This window comes from Triticum aestivum, chromosome 3A (genome assembly GCF_018294505.1).
Source record: "Triticum aestivum cultivar Chinese Spring chromosome 3A, IWGSC CS RefSeq v2.1, whole genome shotgun sequence".
In the NCBI taxonomy this organism is placed as follows: domain Eukaryota; kingdom Viridiplantae; phylum Streptophyta; class Magnoliopsida; order Poales; family Poaceae; genus Triticum; species Triticum aestivum.
The window spans coordinates 590,226,134-590,246,233 of record NC_057800.1 but is presented as its reverse complement, the minus strand read 5'-3'; the positions used below and the strand labels follow the sequence as shown (position 1 = coordinate 590,246,233).

The window sequence follows — 20,100 nt, the reverse complement described above, 5'->3', positions numbered from 1 at the left end:
AATGAGCCGTATTGATATAGGGTAGGCGCTTTATGTACAGTGTTTCTGACATGGAACAGTCATCATTTATTGATGGACCTATCATGCTGGTACTCTATGGTCTCGCTGTTTACCACTTTTCATAGACCGGCTTACACACGTTCTTGGTCCGGCTCCCAGGCGTACGATGGAAGCCAGGGCAGGCGGGACTGGGATCCAGTGACTGCATTCACAGCAACATGCGCCCAGTTCAGCCATCCAAACATTGGCGCAAGTGAAAACAACCCCCACTTTTCTTTTTGACATGAAAACTGCCCAACACTTGACGCTCAGGCATTCAGCGCAACAGAACATAAAGGAGAGACTCGGCCATTAGACATACAAACAACAATTTGTGTTCGATTCATTAAAGAGTACAAACAGCATTTATATATTCAGTACTACCGAATTTGATACATTAAAATTCAGACTTAGCAGTCCTTAACACATCAAAAAATAGCAGTCCTGTATGTTGTACCAAATCATCAATATTTAGGCCCCATTCGGCAATGCGCTGGCTCCTTGAAATCCGTGGATCTGCGGAGCATCGTTTCACCCGCTCCAAGACTTTTCACTGCAGCTCCGTCCGCTCCCGGAGCGGAGCAGTGGAGCGGATGGACACCGAACGGGGCCTTACACTCAGAAAACCCATTCATCACAAGAAATTTCAGAAGCACTTAGTTAGAATTCAGTACCACTTGTCATTGACATATCAGAAGCACTTAGTTAAAATTCAGTACCGCTTGTCATTGAAATTCAGAAGCACTAAAAATTCATATTCTGGCCAAGTGCTACTATTGATCTCGTTGCTAAACAATACAAGAAGATAAGCACGGATGTGAAAAAAGGAAAGCATTGGAACCTCTCTAACTTGGAATGCATGCTGCCATCAGTACATATACATGATTGGGCTTTATGTGGAAACATGAGCAGAGAAGATACTTCAGTTATTTGAAATCGATGCGAGTCAAGGATATTTTTTAAAGTAGGATATGCCAAATAAATGAAAGGATGCTGCAGATATGCACTTTTATTAAGACTAAGACAAGCTGTCAGGCAGTACATTTAGAGCGTCGACCCTGCCCTGCCCGCCGGCATGGTTCGCCATCGCAGGCATCACTTTCCCGTCCAGCTCGCACTCACCGGCTGCCTCTCCCGCGACCCGCTACACAACTACGGGGCTCCTGCTTCCATGAAAACGCAATATAATTTATATTCACCAAGAAGCAACAGAAGTAAGATCACTACATTGCATCCTAGTATGATGAACCATTTATGCCGAGATACATACGGAGCAACACATAGGTTAAAGTTAAATCTAGCAATATAGTACACTTGGCACCGGGTAAACCACAGATTAAACAATGTGGTAGATAGTTGTTTACCTGAATGCTGACAGAAGTATACCAAGTAACAAAGCTAGTTACTGGCAAAGCTCAATGCCTCCAAACCAAAGTTTAACTCCTAATACGAAATGTCTCCGAATCAAGCTAGTTGTGGCCAAACTTTGGAACCTGAAAAAATGGAGTGGAAAACAAAATTAGGAAATGCAAGAGAAAGAAAGTAACATAGGATAAAATGACCTCATTGCTCCAAACATATACAGTACTGCTAAGAAATCTCCTTATTAGTTCTTTTTATAGAATTAGCCCATTGATGAGATAAAGATACTAAATATAGTTATTTCTTACAATAATCTCTGGAAGATTAGTATTACACCAAATGTTGCCAAGAAACATATACACCAGGAGAAATGGTTCTGTTTTAGAGAACTAACCGAACAAAGAGACTTCAACTAATAAAGTAGCACATAATCCGTGATGTAATCCGTAGCCACACACTTATGCCACCTTGGCTCTACCCTATTAGTGAAATAAAAGATGACATATTTTTAAACTTAATTATTATCACATCAACAAAGAAAAAAACAAAAGTAATTTACTACTCCCTCCATCCCAAAATAAGAGTCGCTGAAACTCATCATGCAACGGAGGAGTACTATAGTTTAGCACATTTCTCTTTCACAAGTATAGCAGTTGAATAATGCGCAGCAATCTGAAATCCTTCACTTACAAAGAAAGAGGGAAGACATAATACAGGCTTGTTAGCTCACCCATACACAGATGAGTCAGTGATGAAGTGGATTGCCAAAAAGAACATACGGGGAATAATCATATCCATGTGTGGCATACTCAGCTCCACCCTTTCTCATCACTATCTTTGGTCACTATATTTGCTAGCACCACACCAAAAGTATGAAATTCCTCACGTTGAATACCTATAAACAAAAGGAGAAATAGGAGGTTATGTCAGCGACCAATCGAAATCATCGAAACTTCAGCACATCAGTACAATGTGTTGTAGATATTTGATTAATGGATGCAATCAACTTACGCATATTTCTTCATCTTCGGATTCAGGGGTGCAGGTCCTGGATGGATTCTGTGGTGCGCCTCTATGGTCAATGCAAGCTGCGGGGAAAGAAAAGTTGAGATGTGATATCTTCAGACCAAGAACTACAGTTACAGGTTCAGATTTGCTTCAAATCATTTAGGCGCAACCAAGAATACCGAGATTAAACGTTCGCTTGTAGCCCTTGATGAATCTCAGGATCTTCTCGTTGAAATCGAAGTCGGGGTTCCAGATCAGGGACCCATACCCGAAGACCCGCACCACCATCTTGTTGTTTGTTTCCCCTGCAGACAACAACAAACTGAGCGCACAAGAAGCCATTCCCCTTCCTCGAACAATAATGTCAACATCGCCCCCAAACCAAAAGCCCCAAAACAGTTCAACAAAATCCCCCCAAAAAGGTACGGGTAGGGGTAGGTGGATTCGGTTACCTAGCACACCAGAAAGAATGCCGCTGGTGGGTCGGCGGCGCGCGGGGAGGAGCATGATGGGGATTTGGCTCCTCTTACCTCACCCGCGTCTCCTCTCCTCCGCCTGCAGTCTTCTCTCGTCGGATGGATAGATAGGGGTTTCTGGTCGGAGAGGGGGGAGAAGAAGACAGTGGCCTTCTCTCATCTCCTCCGCCATGGTCTCCTCTCCCCGGTTCACGCCCACGCCCATCGGCTCCCTTGCGGCGCTCGTCCTTGCTGCCCGCGCCGCAGCCGCGGCCACGCCCTGCCAAGATGATACAACAATAAGAAGCCAGGGGGTGAATCATTATCCTTTAGCATGGACACCATGATGTTTCAGCGTCTTGTCATTGCATTGAACAGGAAAGAACCTTCTTAGCAAAGGTGCATCACTATTACCTTCGGCGGAGCGAATATTGCCACTGAACAACACTCATGGTGCAAGATAGAAATATTATTAAACGGTAAGCTAGTTCAAGTGATCATGAATAGCAAGGGAAACGGCGTGTTTTATCACTGATATTATATAGTTGAAATCTCAGTGCACATCACATATATATTTTCTAGCAATACCAAGCTTGATCTCAAATAGAACATATCCACATTACCCTCAGGATAACTGAACAACAATACCTGACTAGTGGGTCACCCAGTTGAATCCATCCATCTTGGCACCAAAATTGAAAGTTCCAGGTAGCTCCAGCTTGCCAAATAAAAACAGAATGATTATGATTTATGCACCTAGATGATATCCCTCTGCAGATCATGATCGTTATACTGTACCTGTTGCCAACTTTGCTAGCCACATCATAGAAATTAACACCTAAAGGGTTGAAGCACAAAATATTCAGTACTTACTATGAGTAAAGGAAAATCATAAGAAATTATATCTATGGACTTGCAAAGACAATCAAGAGCAACGGCTGATGTGAAAGCTTACACTGGGTGTATATACGACTCATTTTTTTCCACCAAATTGTCAGTGATAGCACAAACATTTGTAATTTGGAACTAACTGGACAGAAAAATAGGATGCAAATTTATGTCCTCTTGCATGAAACATATTGTTACAGCTGCAAAAATCATGTCATGGAATAGAAGCTACCATTAATCATGTTAGTGCAAGAGGCCACAAACATGCTACCTAGATACACCCTTTGGATCACCCTGGTAGCAGCCAAGCCCTCTGCCGTTCCGCCAGAAGGAGATGAGATTCTTATATCTTTTATGCTTCTGAAAAAAATTATAAAAGGCCGACAGATCAAACCATCATATATATGACCATTTTAGTTTCAATAATTTATTGATTATCTTAAAATTAAATGATGTCTCGTCATCTTGTGTTTGCTTAAATATATAATTAATAGCCAGGGATTAGAGGCGGGATGTATAAAAAAATTAAAGCTTGGCTCTTGCACAGTCATTACCAGTTGCATGGACAACAGTGGACAGAAAGCTAGATAAGCAGGATGCCGCTTTGCAAGCTTACTCGTGCATCAATGAACCGTTGAAGAAGTGAAATCTATCCACATACCCAGGTCGTAAGCTTACTCGTGCATCAATGAACCGTTGAAGAAGTGAAATCTATTCACATACCTTGGTCGCAAGCTTACTCCTGCATCAATGAACCGTTGAAGAAGTGAAAACTATCCACATACCCAGATCGCTTTGCAAGCTTACTCGTGCATCAATAAACCGTTGAAGAAATGAAATATATACACATACCAAGGTCTATGACAGGAGCCTAGAGAGGCCATCTAGTACTGTCACCAAGGGGAGATCACTTCTTGTCGAGATCGATTGAGCCTCTTCTCGAGCTCCCGGGTCCCGATGTGTCCTGTCTTCCTCAATCTCACTGCACCATTCCTCTCCCCTTGCGGCATCCTCTCTGTTGCATAAATCATATATTGCATTTGCAGCAATATAAATGCCATTCTCAGTACTCCACAGCTTACAGTAGTAAAATATCTAGCTGATTCTCTACGGTTCATTTACTTGAGAACTGCTGACAGAATTGAATACTGGAGAGTAGCTAAAATCGAAAGAAGAGAAGGAACAAGGATGTACACGCCTGCTGGAAAGTACCTAAAACTGAAAGAAGAAAAGGAGCATGGATGTACGCACATGTTAGGCTCCCTCTTCCCCAAGCTCGCACCTGCACCTTCTTCTCTCTACCTCTCCTCCTCCCTGAATCTTCCTCTTTCTCTCTTTTCTACCAGGGAAAACTAAAGCCCCGCCATGGCTTGGAGCTCTCCCTGCCAGCCATGGAGACCCGCCTCTACCTGCAAGGAATTCACATCGCCGCACCAGATCACTCCGTCTCACGCGCCCGTCCGCCGTCGCTCAGGTCCGGGGAGCTCCTGCCTAGGTCGCTGGATCCCTCAATCCGGCCTTCATCGTCGTCACCGACGACCCCCGCCTGGATACCTCGCTCGGTGAGCCCCACCTCGCCGCCCGCCTTCAGATCAACCAGATCCGTGGAGAAGGCCGAGGTGAGCTCCTCCATGGAACCGACAGCATCGGTTGTGGCCACGGCCAGATCCGTGGAGAACGACGACGGGAGGTCGGGGAGGAAGAAGAACGGTGACGGTGGAGGTCTCCCTTAGGAGGAGATCGATGGAGGTTGAGGGTTGGCGGCAGCGGTGGAGAGGAGGGCGTCGGTGGTGGCCATGGCCGAATCACGAAGGAGGGGCGGCGATGGTGACGTCTTGTGGAGGAGGACGGAGAGGGCAACGGCGTCGTCGTGAGGTGGAGAGCCAGATCGGGGATTGGGGTGCGGCGGCGGGTGCGGCTGGAGGCGGGGAGACGAGGGGTGGCTAGGAGGCTGGAGGCGGGGAGGGACGGAACCACGTTCGTGCGGGCAAGCGCATCGAGCGCATCGAGGGCACGAGGGATCGATCCCAGGGACGAAAAACAACAGAGGTGGGAGGATGACGAAAATAAACCATCAAAAATAAACCGTCTCGGCTGAGCGGGAGGTGGGAGCAAGTACCAAAGAAGTATCAAAAAAGACCGGATAAGGTGAGACAAAAATAAAATCCGAAACGCGACCTATCAATTGAGACATTAGGAGTAGAGAAAAGTTACAAAAAAAGGCTTGCAGGATAGATGCACCAAACATGCGGGGGAAATGGTCAAAAATCAACTCCCTAAACCTCACCTACCCAGAGCACCACCAGCGAATCCTGCGTTTTTTCTCTCCGCTCAACAAACACCCCGAAGACATTGCGGCCGCAGAAGCCTCCACGCAAGCGCACGCCTGCGCACCCGCCACACCCACCCTTCAAAGTTCAGACCACCCATTGCGCAGGAGCGCCATGAGATCAGACACTGCCTGCGGGCCGCGGTCCCCGACTCACCTAACGCCGTCACCACTCGTGGTTCTTTTGCACGTGCTCTGTTGGACAAAGTCAAACAATGTTTTACGTCCGTGCTGCTCTTTGTTATTTAATCGAATCGTTTCTTAAACATTGAATGATTATAACGTAGACATACACACTCGCATCATCACACACGTGCACTCACACACTACCATTGAAGACCGGATCGTATTTTTTTAACACAGTACAAACGCAAACGTTCATATTATTTTAAAATTTTATGACGGAACGTCTTTTTTCACTGAACGTGCATCGTCGAAAATTCTGAAATAAATTCAGGATAAAAACGAGAACCATGATTTAAACCCCGATGAGCTGAGTATATCACTGTCCTCCTAATCATCCAACCACAAGTTGGTTTGCGACCGAATCAAAGTTGCAAGGTATCGAGATTGATGAAGCCATCATAGGCGTCTTACTAACGACGTTGTTGTTTCTTACTGAAAAATATTTTGTATTCCCTCCTCCACAAATATAATATGTTTTAACCTTTTTTAAAAACAAATGTATATAGAAAAAATTAGGCCTTTTTTAGGGCAAAAATTAGGTCTTTTTTGGTTCATAGGATAGGATTATCATAGAAATAGGAATTTTATAGGAAATGAGATGGCATGTATCCCAAATCCTATGAGTAGAAATAAGAAATGAGATGTTATTTGGTTGACACCAAAGGAATTTTTCCATTGAGTCTAGGCTCATTTTTATTTTTCTATGAAGTGGAGGATAGGAACCAATCCTATGTAGGAATAGAAATCTATTCCTACGAACCAAAGGGCTCTAAAGAAAAAAATCTTATAAGAATTCTATCCTCTAGAATTCTTATGAAATTCCTCCAAACCAAAGGAGGCCTTAGTGTGTTTGTTCGATCATTGCAGTTTATATGTAGTCTATGCTGAAATATTTAAAACATCTCATATTTACATGTGAAGGGAGTATTAGTGAAACGCCAAAACATTGAACTAGGGCTTGATTCCTAGTGGGTTGAAAGTATCATTGCACTTCAACCATTCAATCACTTTGATTACCTATTGGTCTGTTTGTACATAATCGTGGTAGCTATTTTTCATATTTTTTAGGAAGTGTCGAACATATGTGCGTTATATAGTTCCACTTCCCCGCAAAAAAGAAAATGTTTTGACTACACCAATTATACGCACTACTCCTTCCGCACTAAATTAGACTTAGTACAAAGTTGTATTAAATCTGTGATAAAATTAATATGGATCGGCGGGAGTCGCACCTTTTCCCTTGTCAACACCGACCGGAGAAGGCAGAGGCGAAAGTGAGTAGGAGTGATCTCGACCAAGAAAGGACGGCAGAGCCTCTCCTCTCCTCTCCTCTCACCAAACTCACTCCGTCTGCCTCCCTACCTACCCGCCGCCGTCAACTCTAACGGCGGCCGGCTACTCCAACTCTGCCGCGCCCGTCCTTATTTAAGCGCACGGTGGCACGGTCATCCCCCAGGGACAAAACACAACAACCCAACCGCAACCGTTCCAGAGCGCCAACACACAACAGAGCGGCAGCAGTTCCCGGGCCGTTCCCGCCCCGGCCGGCGCCATGGACTTCGTCTTCGTGGAGAAGCTCCTCGTGGGCCTCCTCGCGGCCGTGGTGGGCGCCATCGTCGTGTCCAAGATCCGGGGCCGCAAGCTGCGGCTGCCGCCGGGCCCCTTCCCGGTGCCCATCTTCGGCAACTGGCTGCAGGTCGGCGACGACCTGAACCACCGCAACCTGGCGGCGATGGCGCGCAAGTTCGGCGAGGTCTTCCTCCTCCGCATGGGCCAGCGCAACCTGGTGGTGGTCTCCTCCCCGCCGCTGGCCCGCGAGGTGCTCCACACGCAGGGCGTGGAGTTCGGGTCCCGCACCCGCAACGTGGTGTTCGACATCTTCACCGGCGAGGGCCAGGACATGGTGTTCACCGTGTACGGCGACCACTGGCGCAAGATGCGGCGCATCATGACCGTGCCCTTCTTCACCAACAAGGTGGTGCAGCAGTACCGGCCCGGGTGGGAGGCCGAGGCGGCCTTCGTGGTGGACAACGTCCGCGCCGACCCCAGGGCCGCCACCGATGGCGTCGTGCTCCGCCGCCACCTGCAGCTCATGATGTACAACAACATGTACCGCATCATGTTCGACCGGCGGTTCGAGAGCATGGACGACCCGCTGTTCCTCCGCCTCCGGGCGCTCAACGGCGAGCGCAGCCGCCTCGCGCAGAGCTTCGAGTACAACTACGGCGACTTCATCCCCGTCCTCCGCCCCTTCCTCCGCGGCTACCTCCGGCTCTGCAAGGAGGTCAAGGAGACCCGCCTCAAGCTCTTCAAGGATTACTTCCTGGACGAGAGGAAGTAAGCTCTCCACTAGTCTTAATTAATTGAGACATCTTTCTTGATCCATGTCTTCCTAACTTTCCATGATTAGCTGGGCCATTTGGCTGAAAGCGAAAGGCCAACCATGAGAAATCATGGGGATGGCATGATAGATTTGCTGATATGTTGAGGCCCCTTGTGCGTGCCTGCTTGTGTGTGTGCAGGAAGCTGGTGAGCACCAAGGCCGTGGAAGACAACGGTGGGCTCAAGTGCGCCATTGATCACATCCTGGAGGCGGAGCAGAAGGGGGAGATCAACGAGGACAACGTCCTCTACATCATCGAGAACATCAACGTCGCAGGTACACTTAAATTTCTCTTCATTTCTTTTATTTCTGGCAGAGATTGCGTTGCATTGGCATTTTCGTTTGTGAGATAGCAACACTGTACCATCGCGTCACATCTGTGGTTGGAGTATAGTGCTGTCCTAGAAGGTTGGTGAAGTGTCTGGTCCAGAAGCACCAGGACTATAGAGGCATTTGTCAGTTGTCACTGTACACCTGGTCAAAAATACTCGCCTAACCTCAATTCGGCGTTCCAAACTACACCGGCCTTTTTTTCTCCGGAACTTACTACACCAACCTAAATAGCACCAGCACCAAACCCTGTACTGTACCAGTCGCTTCTTCAGCAGTAGTGCCACCAATTATCTATCTATCGGGGAACAGCTAGCAGGCACCACTCTCCCAGAGTGGTCTTCGATTGGCCCTCGTGGATTTGGCCCCATCCCTTCCAGGGGGCCGCCCTCGTGGAGGACGGTCAGACCGACGGCAATGCACCACCATGTCCGTGAAACTGTGTCGTGCTATGAGTGTTGAATTGATCGGCTGTTGAAAATGATCTCTGACGTGTTGCCTGTGAACCATGCAGCGATCGAGACGACGCTGTGGTCGATCGAGTGGGGGCTGGCGGAGCTGGTGAACCACCCGGAGATCCAGCAGAAGCTGCGGGACGAGATGGACGCGGTGCTGGGCGTCGGGCACCAGATCACGGAGCCCGACACGCACAAGCTCCCCTACCTGCAGGCGGTGATCAAGGAGACGCTGCGGCTGCGCATGGCCATCCCGCTGCTGGTGCCCCACATGAACCTCCACGACGCCAAGCTCGCCGGCTACAACATCCCCGCCGAGAGCAAGATCCTCGTCAACGCCTGGTTCCTCGCCAACAACCCCGAGCAGTGGAAGCGGCCCGACGAGTTCCGGCCGGAGCGCTTCCTGGAGGAGGAGAAGCACGTGGAGGCCAACGGCAACGACTTCAGGTACCTGCCCTTCGGCGTCGGCCGCCGGAGCTGCCCCGGCATCATCCTCGCGCTGCCCATCCTCGGCATCACCATCGGCCGCCTCGTCCAGAACTTCGTGCTCACGCCGCCGCCCGGCCAGGACAAGCTTGACACGACTGAGAAGGGTGGCCAGTTCAGCCTCCACATCCTCAAGCACTCCACCATCGTCGCCAAGCCCAGAGTGTTCTAAGCAGTCCCGTACCGGACGTACGTGCTCTGGAGTTTGGACTTCCAGCATTTTGGTTCGGTGTTGTACTTTCATGATTGTTCGCTCGTCCTAAGTATACTTGATTATAGTATCTGTCACAGAGTAGACGCACGTTTCGTTAATGTTATCCGCAAGGAACAGAGGAGCTGAAGAAATGTCGAACGGGGAGGAAAAGACTGGACGATTTCCATCAGATGTACTCCTGATGCTGCCATAAATTAAATCCTCAAAATATTGATGATTTTTTCACAAACGAAATGATCCTCCATTTGTTTCTTGTAAATTTGTGGACTCATTTTGTAACGACCACTTGTGTGGAAAACTCGCCATGGGAAGCAACGCCTTTCGTTTTCCTCAAAAATTCCATAGTACTGACTATTTCTGCATTGCAAATTGCTTTCGGTTCAAGCAAAGCTATTGAAGGCATAGGTTGCATTGGTTGTGATGCTTCAGTTTCCACTAACTCTACCTTTTTGCTTCTGCTTGTTCCCCAATTGGTTGTTGCACCAAACTTTTGGTGCTTAACCAAGCCAATCTGGTCTAGGATCGATAGGATATAAAGTCTGTCTATATAGACTAGGCGTCATGAAAAGTTAAGTGCCAAATCTACCATTCGGTTTGCTAAAATCAAACTGTCTAAAATAGATGAATTATGCTATCATTTTTTTAAAAGAATCACATTTCTTTTTTTTATCTCTACTCCTATAAAAAGATGAGATGATGATGATAGTATGTCTGTCATCCTTCATTTACAACTGTTCGATTTGCATCCAACGCATCTAAGACAAACTATATCAGTTTTGCAAAAAGACCCCACACCCCACTCCTTGTTTGTAGATAACCCCTTGCCTCTCAGCTCGTCTAGCCATCTCATGAAAAAATAAGAAGGATCTAGAGAGGTCGCTGCTCTGGTGTCGTCTGCCCTCAACGCCTCTCATGCCTTCTCTTAGGCCGCATTGCCGACCACCACCATGACTCCATCCTCCTCGCCATCTCCTTCGCCCCCTTTCAAGTCATCCTGAGTTACATTCATGGCGGTCTAGAAAAAATAAACAAAATCTATACTTGAAAAATATTTTTAAAGATCATTTTTTTACAAAGCACAATAAGTGTTATTTCTTCATGAAGTTTTGATGCAGGTTGAACACTTGAACGCTTTTGTTTGCAAAAGATATTTTTTATCTATTTTCCCTGCATTTACTATGTAACCCCGATGCATGTGAGCTCTAGAGAAGAATGAATGTCTGAAGAAACCTATCAATATTTGTTAAACATGAGATGAACCGGATCAATGCATTTCGGTGTTACGTGCAATGCACGGGCATCTTACTAGTGGTATGAAAACATTACAATTTGTGTAGGAGTTCTTGTACGAAAAGAAAGAAGGTAGATTAACTATATGAAAATCATAACCATTCACTTAAACCCCCAAATATTTTAAAATGGCAATGCTTAACCCCTTAGTCTCTGCTTGGATTGGGTGCAAATTTTGTGTGCATCCAAGCAGTAGATATTTTATCAGTAGTTTTCCTAAGAACATACAAATTTACAACTCCAGTCAATCACCCCAGTATTTGAAATCCTCTAGTTATTCAAATCCAGTTATTCACCTTCTTTATGAGAATGATCTCATACGTCTACTTATAGTAAAAAGTGACAATTATTGATGGTGGCGCGAGGGTTGTGTATTGACATGTGACTATTTATAGTATTGAAATGCTTGTGTGGTTATATGGTGCATATGCTCCAACAAAATCACCTACAAAATTTAAATAAACTACTAAAACTTGTCTTCAAAAAAGACAGAAGTAAACTTGCCCCACCGCTGTATAATAGTATAAAAATGTTAAGTACGTGTAGCATAAATTGCTGGTGTATCATCACAATCATCAAGAGCAAAAATAGTTGAAGAAAATATCTGTGGACTTCTCATTATCCTTTTTTTATAAATATTGTTTAGCATTGTCTCACTGGATTATATATGTTCTATATTATGGACTTTAGATGTCAAATCCTTACAAAAATGGTTGGATGGCACCTCTGTTTTTTCCTCAAACATTTGTGATAGGTGGAATAGATAATCCAATCTATTTAGTGCACCAAAAAATTAAGACATGGAAAGTTCATAACCACTGGACCCAATAATTCCATCGTTACTGGACAAGGTGCTCACGGTACCCATAATTGTTATACACGAATAGGAGATGTCCGAGACAAATGAAAAAAGAGAACCACCTCTTCATATTGTACTAAAATAGTTATGGACAATTTTATGCACTAAGTTTCAAATCCTGATGTTCATAGATAAAAGACATACACCCGACTTTATATTAATAAAGCCACCAGAAACCAAACATAAGGTTCATACAACCCACATAAACAACCAGCTAGGCAAGTTAACGTAGTCAGTACAGAGGGGACAACCGCCAACGGGAGTTTAGGGCACAGAACAACTAACATATGAGACAACAAAAAAGAATAAGCAGAACACCGCGACCCTCCTAGGTATGTTGAGCTTGATCCCCACTCGAGATAGAGTTCGCCGTAGCCCTTATACGGCAGACCAGCAGCTCCGCGACATCCTTATCGCCCTCCTTAGTCAATGATTTCCACTGCCGCAAAAGAATTGACATTTTGAAAATGCAGCTAGGCGACTTGACTGGAAAGCAGTGCTCAATGGTAAACTTGTTCATGATAGTCCATAGGACCGAACACATGGCCCCAAAACAAACCAAAACAGATGTTTATGCTGTCAAAGGCCTAAGATCATTGAACGATGAAGGGGCCCAATACACACCCACCCACGATGAGGTGCAACTCCAAAACAAGCTAGCCAGAGGGCAACGGAAAATAATATGATCAGAATCTTCACGAGCCCCACACAACGTACAAAACTCAGAGCCTGGCCCATTACGTACAAGGAGGGGAAGGAAGGAGGAAGGGGAGAGAACTATGTAGACATGACCGAGATACATCTCCGGTCAATAACCAATAGCGGAACCTGGATGCTCATATTAGTTCCTACATATTCTACGAAGATCTTTATCGGTCAAACCGCATAACAACATACGTTGTTCCCTTTGTCATCGGTATGTTACTTGCCCGAGATTCGATCGTCGGTATCATCGTACCTAGTTCAATCTCGTTACCAGCAAGTCTCTTTACTTGTTCCGTAATGCATCATCCCACAACTAACTCATTAGTCATATTACTTGCATGGCTTATAGTGATGTGTATTACCGAGAGGGCCCAGAGACACCTCTCCGACAATCGGAGTGACAAATCCTAATCTTGATCTATGCCAACTCAACAAACACCATCGGAGACACCTGTAGAGCATCTTTATAATCATCCAGTTACATTGTGACGTTTGATAGCACACAAGGTGTTCATCCGGTATTCGGGAGTTGCATAATCTCATAGTTATAGGAACATGTATAAGTCATGAAGAAAGCAATAACAATAAATCATAGTGCTAAGCTAACGGATGGGTCTTGTTCATCACATCATTCTCTAATGATGTGATCCCGTTCATCAAATGACAACACATGTCTATGGCTAGGAAACTTAACCATCTTTGATTAACGAGCTAGTCAAGTAGAGGCATACTAGGGACACTCTGTCTGTCTATGTATTCACACATGTACTAAGTTTCCGGTTAATACAATTCTAGCATGAATAATAAACATTTATCATGATACAAGGAAATATAAATAACAACTTTATTATTGCCTCTAGGGCATATTTCCTTCATCTACATGCCTAGAGTCCCTGTATAAGTTCTGCAAAGCTGTTATTGCTGTGTTTGGCCGTATGCCTAGAGTACATGTATAAGTTCTGCAAAGCTGTTATTGCTGTGTTTGGCCGTGAGTACTTGAGAGAGCCGACAGCTGAAGATACAACCCGTTTGTTGGCGATGAATGCCAGCAGGGGCTTCCTAGGGATGCTTGGCAGCATAGACTACATGCACCAGGAGTGGAAGAACTGCCCTTCTGCTTGGCAAGGGCAGTATAAGGGCCATGTCAGGGCTTGCATTGTCATACTAGAGGCCGTGGCGTCTCAAGATATCTGGATTTGGCACTCTTTCTTTGGCATGGCTGGATCACGCAATGATATCAATGTGCTTCAGTGCTCGCCGGTGTTTGCTAGGCTTACCAAAGGCAACAGCCCATCGGTGAACTTTACTGTCAATGGCCACAACTATGACAAAGGATACTACCTGAGTGACGGTATCTATCCTCAGTGGACCACTATTGTCAAGACAATACCCAACCCTGTCGGAGAGAAGAGGAAAAGATTTGCCCAAGAGCAAGAGAGTGCTAGGAAGGATGTCGAGCGTGCCTTTGGTGTTTTGCAATCTTGACGGGGCATCATTTGGTATCCTGCTAATACCTGCAGCACGCAGAAACTTGGGAGGTGATGACTGCTTGTGTGATCATGCACAATATGATCGTAGAAGACGAGTGTCCGGAACGTCTGTACTATCAAGGGTTTCAATTTCAGGGTGAGAATGTTGTGCATGAGCATGGAGTAGCGGCAACGTTTGAACAGTTCACCCAATTTCATCATGACATGTGATACGTCTCCGTCGTATATACTTTTCCAAAAACTTTTGCCCTTGTTTTGGACTCTAACTTGCGTGATTTGAATGGAACTAACCCGGACTGACGTTGTTTTCAGCAGAATTATCATGGTGTTATTTATGTGCAGAAACAAACGTTCTCGGAATGACCTGAAACTTCACGGAGCAGCTTTTTGGAAAATACAAAAAATACCTGCAAAAGATAAAGGCCATGGGGCCCACCACCTGTCCATGAGGGGTGGGGGCGCGCCTGCCCCCCTAGGGCGCGCCCCCTACCTCGTGGGCCCCCTGGAGCTCCTCCGACTCCAACTCCAACTCTATATATTGTGTTTCGGGGAGAAAAAAATCAGAGAGAAGAATTCATCGCGTTTTACGATACGAAGCCGCCGCCAAGCCCTAAAACCTCTCAGGAGGGCTGATCTGGAGTCCGTTCGGGGCTCCGGAGAGGGGAATCCGTCGCTATCGTCATCATCAACCATCCTCCATCACAAATTTCATGATGCTCACCGCCGTGCATGAGTAATTTCATCGTAGGCTTGCTAGACGGTGCTGGGTTGTATGAGATCTATCATGTAATCGAGTTAGTTTTGTTAGGGTTTGATCCCTAGTATCCACTATGTTCTGAGATTGATGTTGCTATGACTTTGCTATGCTTAATGCTTGTCACTAGGGCCCGAGTGCCATGATTTCAGATCTGAACCTATTATGTTTTCATCAATATATGAGAGTTCTTGATCCTATCTTGCAAGTCTATAGTCACCTATTATGTGTTATGATCCGTTAACCCCGAAGTGACAATAATCGGGATACTTACCGGTGATGACCGTAGTTTGAGGAGTTCATGTATTCACTATGTGTTAATGCTTTGTTCCGGTACTCTATTAAAAGGAGGCATTAATATCCCTTAGTTTCCGTAAGGACCCCGCTGCCACGGGAGGGTAGGACAAAAGATGTCATGCAAGTTATTTTCCATAAGCACGTGTGACTATATTCGGAATACATGCCTACATTACATTGATGAACTGGAGCTAGTTCTGTGTCACCCTAGGTTATGACTGTTACATGATGAACCGCATCCGGCATAATTCTCCATTACCGATCCATTGCCTACGAGCTTTCCATATATTGTTCTTCGCTTATTTACTTTCCCATTGCTATTGCTATCATCACTACAAAATACCAAAAACATTACTTTTACTACTGTTACCTTTTGCTACCGTTACCACTACTATCATATTACTTTGCTACTAAATACTTTGTTGCAGATACTAAGTTTCCAGGTGTGGTTGAATTGACAACTCAGCTGCTAATACTTGAGAATATTCTTTGGCTCCCCTTGTGTCGAATCAATAAATTTGGGTTGAATACTTTACCCTCGAAAACTGTTGCGATCCCCTATACTTGTGGGTTATCAAGACTATTTTCTGGCGCCGTTGCCGGGGAGCATAGCTCTATTCTTTGAGTCACTTGGGATTTATATCTGCTTATTATTATGAAGAACTTGAAAGATCCGAGAACTAAGATTTATCCCTCAACTACGAGGGGAGGTAAGGAACTGCTATCTAGCTCTGCACTTGATTCACCTTCTGTTTTAAGTAAGCTTGCGACACCTAAACCTGCTTCTGCTATTCGTTCTTATATGTCGCATGTTATTGATGATGCCACTTCTGCTATGCATGATACTTATGATGAAACTACTTCTATGCTTGATACTACTGTGCCACTTGGTGAATTTCTTGACGAACAACTTGCTAGGGCTAGAGAGATTGAAAATATTGAATCTGATAATACTGATGAAATTGATGATGAAGACTTTACTGTTATTCCTGAGGGTTATGTTTTTGATAAAGAAGCTTCTTTAGCTATTTTAGCTTGCAAAGATAGATACGAACTCAAGAGGTTATTAGCTAAATGGAATAAGCAATCTCTAAATGCTAGAATGAAACCTGACCCTGCTTTTGCTACTTCACCTATCTGTGTTACTGATAATGATTATGAATTCTCTGTTGATCCTGATATAATTACTTTGGCTGAATCTGATCCTTTTCATGGCTATGAATCTGAAACTATTGTGGCACATCTTACTAAATTAAATGATATAACCACCCTGTTCACTAATGATGAGAGAACTCGTTACTTTTATATCCTTAAAATATTTTCGTTCTCATTAAAGGGTGATGCTAAGATATGGTTTAATTCTCTTGATCCTGGTTGTGTGCGTAGTCCCCAGGATATGATTTATTACTTCTCTACTAAATATTTCCTTGCTCATAAGAAACAAGCTGCTTTAAGGGATATATATAATTTTGCGCAAATTGAAGAAGAGAGTCTCAGCTTGGGGGAGTCTTCTCCAATTACTTAATGCTTTGCCTGATCATCCTCTTAAGAAAAATGAAATACTTGATATCTTTTATAATGGACTAACCGATGCCTCCAGAGATTACCTGGATAGTTGTGCCGGTTCTGTTTTCAGGGAAAGAACACCGGATGAAGCTGAAATTCTATTGAATAATATGTTGACAAATGAAAATAATTGGACACCTCCGGAGCCAATTTCTGAGCCTATTCCTAAACCAACTCCGAAGAAGAGGGGTATTCTATTTCTCAGTCCTGAAGATATGCAAGAGGCAAAGAAATCTATGAAAGAAAAAGGTATTAAAGCTGAAGATATTAAGAATTTACCTCCTATTGAAGAAATACATGGTCTTAATTTACCGCCTGTTGAAGAAACATATGATCTTAATCCATTACCTATTGAAGAAACTTATGGTCTTGATAACCCGACACAGGTAGTAAAGGTAAATTCTCTCTATAGATATGATAAAGCTGAAATCCCATTTACTAAGTTTGCTAGCCCATGCTTAGATGAGTTTGATAAATTTATGGTTAAGCAAGAAGATTTTAATGCTTAATTTGGTAGACAATTGAAATACAATTCAAATATGCTTGAACACTTGGGTGATTATATGGCTAATGTCAAAGGTGAACTTAAACTTATTAATAAACATGCTTCTATGGTTACCACTCAAGTAGAACAAGTACTTAAAGCTCAAAATGATTTGCTCAATGAATTGAATAGTAAGGATAATGATAATGTTGTTAGAATTATGACTAGAGGTGGTAGAATGACTCAGGAACCTTTGCATCCTGAAGGCCACCCTAAGAGAATTGAGCAAGATTCTCAGAGAAATAATGTAGATGCACCTAGTCCTTCTAAAAAGAAGAAAAAGAAAAATGATAGGACTTTGCATGCTTCTAGTGAACCTGTTATTGAACCACCTGAGAATCCAAATGATATTTCTATTTCTGATGCTGAAACACAATCTGATAATGAACCTGAAACTAGTGATAATGTTAATAATAATGTTCATGATGACGCTCAACCTAGTAATGATAATGATATAGAAATTGAACCTGCTATTGATCTTGATAACCCACAATCAAAGAATCAACGTTATGACAAGAAAGACTTTATTGCTAGGAAACATGGTAAAGAAAGAGAACCATGGGTTCAGAAACCCATGCCTTTTCCTCCCAAACCATCCAAGAAAAAGGATGATGAGGATTTTGAGCGCTTTGCTGAAATGATTAGACCTATCTTTTTGCGTATGCGATTAATTGATATGCTTAAAATGAATCCTTATGCTAAGTATATGAAAGATATTGTTACAAATAAAAGAAAGATACAGGAAGCTGAAATTTCCATTGGGATTGCTAATTATACTTTTAAGGGTGGAATACCAAAGAAACTTGGAGATCCCGGTGTACCAACTATACCATGCTCCATTAAAAGAAACTATGTTAAAATTGCTTTATGTGATCCTGGAGCCGGTGTTAGTGTTATGCCTCTCTCTTTATATCGTGGACTTGATTTGAATAAGTTGACACCTACTGAAATATCTTTGCAAATGGCTGATAAATCAACTGCTATACCTGTCGGTATTTGTGAGGATGTGCCTGTTGTAGTTGCAAACGTTACTATTTTAACGGGCTTTGTTATTCTTGATATTCCCGAGGACGATAGTATGTCTATTATTCTTGGAAGACCCTTTTTGAATACTGTAGGGGCTATTATTGATTGCACTAAAGGCAATGTCACTTTTCATATTAATGGTAATGAGCACATGGTACACTTTCCGAGGAAACAACCTCAAGTTCATAGTATCAACTTTATTGAAAACATTTCATCGATTATATTTGGAGGTTTTGAATTTCCTCTTCCTACTGTCAAGAAGAAATATGATATTCTTATTATTGGGGATGTGCATATCCCCGTTGAGGTAACATAGTGCTATTCGAAATTTCTCCGGTTCCATGTTATTCGGAATGAGTTCGTTAACAAGACTTGATCAACCTTGTTAGTGGATTCCTTTTGATGAGCATGAGATGGATGAAACTAGAAGGCACAACCTTCTGTACCCCACTTTTGCTTTTTGTTATTTATATCAAATTAAAAAATAGTATTTTTCTGTCTGTTATCTGATTATCTGTGCAATATAAAAATACCCCGAAAATAAAAGTTCTCCAAATGCCCTGAAATTTAAATATGATTTTGTCTAGAATATTTGAGAATATTTGGCACTCAGAACACAACAGGGGGGTCAACCACCCGCCCACGAGGGTGGAGGGCGCGCCCCCGTGCCTCGTGGGCCCATGGTGGCCCTCCTCCACTTATCCTTTCACCCACACACTTCTTCCTCCCCCGAACATGAATATCCAGTTCATACCCGAGTCCAAGCTCGTTTTGCCGCCATTTTCGATCTCCTTGCTCAAAGCACCTCTCACAAAACTGCTTCGGGAGATTGTTCCTTGGTATGTGACTCCTCCATTGGTCAAATTAGTTTTTGTTCTAGAGCTTTATTCATTGCAAATTTTTGCTGCTTAGGTGACCCTATTCTTGAGCTTGCATGTCAAATTTATATGGTCAAAAGTAGTTTTGATGCATGATATAGGCCCTAGGCACTTGTAGGAGTAGTTGCTATCAATATTATTGAGTTTGGTTTACTTTTATTTTGAAGTTACTAAAAATTTTAAATTTTTTCCGAAAATGATGAAGAGACTTTTGAGGGCTCATCGGGCCGAAGCTCAAAGGAAAAGGCACCGAAGCCTAAGTATAATCTGCCTCGCACCGCGGAGGTTCGATTGTGTGAATGACCTTCCGATGATTTCTTGAGAGCAGCCGGGATTTATAAAGATTTTCATGAATTGGCTAAGAATGCAGGCCTCACCGCTTTCCTCCACGACAAACGCGATCAGTATCTCTTACTCACAAATATCTTTGTGCAAAACTTTCATTTCCATTCTAGGAGCTCACCACCTACGGTGGAGTTTAATTTATATGATGAGCATAAGGAGATGTCACTTTATAATTTTTGTCGGGTTTGTTTAGTCCCTTTTGAGGGCAAGA

General features: G+C 43.9%; 1 protein-coding gene and 1 long non-coding RNA gene across 3 annotated transcripts; one reads left to right on the top strand and one right to left on the bottom strand.

The window, feature by feature from the left end:
* Positions 1-717: 717 nt before the first annotated feature.
* LOC123058721 (uncharacterized) lies at positions 718-2,638 on the bottom strand. Of its 2 annotated transcripts, XR_006427288.1 has the most exons (5): positions 2,413-2,638; positions 2,132-2,296; positions 1,796-1,880; positions 1,404-1,532; positions 718-1,202 (listed from the first exon to the last, which is right to left on the bottom strand). It is a non-coding gene; the product is annotated as an uncharacterized lncRNA (long non-coding RNA). The 2 variants fall into 2 exon arrangements; XR_006427289.1 differs by lacking the exon at positions 1,796-1,880.
* Positions 2,639-7,709: 5,071 nt separating this feature from the next.
* Positions 7,710-10,364, top strand: LOC123062435 (trans-cinnamate 4-monooxygenase). Its single transcript, XM_044485958.1, has 3 exons — positions 7,710-8,604; positions 8,790-8,926; positions 9,495-10,364. Exons 1-3 carry the CDS (start codon positions 7,820-7,822, stop codon positions 10,091-10,093), a joined length of 1,521 nt encoding a protein of 506 aa, XP_044341893.1. The 5' UTR covers positions 7,710-7,819; the 3' UTR covers positions 10,094-10,364.
* Positions 10,365-20,100: the final 9,736 nt, after the last annotated feature.